This window comes from Pyrgilauda ruficollis, unplaced genomic scaffold, assembly GCF_017590135.1.
Source record: "Pyrgilauda ruficollis isolate IOZ18807 unplaced genomic scaffold, ASM1759013v1 scaffold1860, whole genome shotgun sequence".
Lineage (NCBI taxonomy): Eukaryota > Metazoa > Chordata > Aves > Passeriformes > Passeridae > Pyrgilauda > Pyrgilauda ruficollis.
The window spans coordinates 1-1,558 of NW_024517652.1; the positions used below are offsets into that span (position 1 = coordinate 1).

Genomic DNA, 1,558 nt, shown 5'->3' on the forward strand with positions numbered 1-1,558 from the left:
AACTGGGTGAGCTGGGTTAACTGGTCTATACTGGGTTAACTGGTCCGTCCTGGGCGCACCGGTGCCCTCCCCTCCCCCCGGGGTCACGGGGCCATCACGAGGCTCCCACGGGAGCGTCCCGAGGCCGGAGCCGCCCCGGGGCCGGAACGGCCGGACACGGATGGACGGGGATGGACAGGGATGGACAGGGATGGACAGGGATGGACACCGGACACGGATGGACAGGGATGGACAGGGATGGACAGGGATGGACAGGGATGGACACAGATGGAGACGGACATGGATGGACACTGGACACAGCCGGACAGACATGGACACACACTGGACATGGATGGACACAGATGGGCACGGCCAGACACCGGACATGAGGGAGGAACATGGAGGGGCTGGGGACATCGTGGGGACATCGTGGGGACATCGTGGGGACATCGTGGGGACATCACGGCCCTGGGGACACATCGGGGACATCACAGACTTGGGGACACCCCTGGTGACACCGTGGGGACACCGTGGCCATGGGGACACCCTGGGGACACCCCTGGTGACACCGTGGGGACACCGTGGCCATGGGGACACCGTGGGGACATCCCTGGGGACACCCTGGGGACACCCCGGTGCTGGGGGACATCTCGGGCGGGCACCGGGTCCAAACGCACCCCCCGTTACCATGGCAACCCCGGCGCGGCGCGGCCGCCATCTTAACTCCGGGCACGAGTTCCCTTTCCTGCCAACCGCTTCCGCTCTCTCAGCCAATCACAATCTCCCGCCTGCGCCACGTGACTACCGGTAGCCGAACGCGGAAGTGCCGCCGTTATGGACTCTACCGGAGCCCGTGGCTGTCTCGCGGCTCCAGCAGCGTTGGGGACACCTCTGGGGACATTCCGGGGACACTGAGAGCAGTCACGAGCTTGCTGGAACCCCGTTGCCATGCCAACAGCCAGAACGCCGCGGCCGCCATCTTTAAACTGTTGGCGCAGCCCCCATCTTAACTCCGGGCACAACTTCCGCCCTCTCCACCAATCATAACCTCCCGCTTCCCCCACGTGACTCCCGGTGCCGCCGAACCCGGAAGCGCCGCCGCCATGGATCCCGCCGCTCCCCGTGAGTCCCGGGCGGCGCCGGGAGGGAAATTCGGGTTTAAAACTCCCCGAAATTCGCCTTTCCTTTCCTTTTTAGCCCCGAAACGGCGCGGGCCCGCTCGGCTGGCCGATCCGCGGCCGCTGTTCGAGGACACGAGCGCCGGCGGGGCCTCGCCGGGCCGCGGGTTCGGGGCTCCGCCGCCGCCCTCGGCCTCGCCGGGCGCCGCGGGCTCGGCGGCGGCGGGCGCGTTCGGGCAGCCCGCGGCCTTCCTGGCCGAGCCCGTCAGCTCGCTGGCCGCGGCCTACGGGAGCAGCCTGGCCTCGCACGTGGAGGGGAACGTGAGTGCGGGGATAACGGGGGGATAACGGGGGGATAACGGGGATAACGGGGGGATAACCGGGATAACGGGGATAACGGGGATACCGGGGGACACGGGGGGACACGGGGGATAACCGGGATAACGGGGGGACACCGGGGG

At 68.0% G+C, this 1,558-nt stretch overlaps 1 protein-coding gene across 1 annotated transcript in view; it reads left to right on the forward strand.

Moving 5' to 3' along the window:
- Positions 1-819: 819 nt before the first annotated feature.
- LOC121352269 (protein YIF1B-like) overlaps positions 820-1,558 on the forward strand; it is a gene marked incomplete at its 3' end in the record, with an annotated part of 2,938 nt that continues 2,199 nt past the window's right edge. Inside the window, exons 1-2 of the mRNA XM_041465076.1 lie at positions 820-1,101; positions 1,177-1,418. Coding sequence (XP_041321010.1) covers positions 1,083-1,101; positions 1,177-1,418 — 261 coding nt within the window. The remainder of the gene's footprint in view (positions 1,102-1,176; positions 1,419-1,558) is intronic.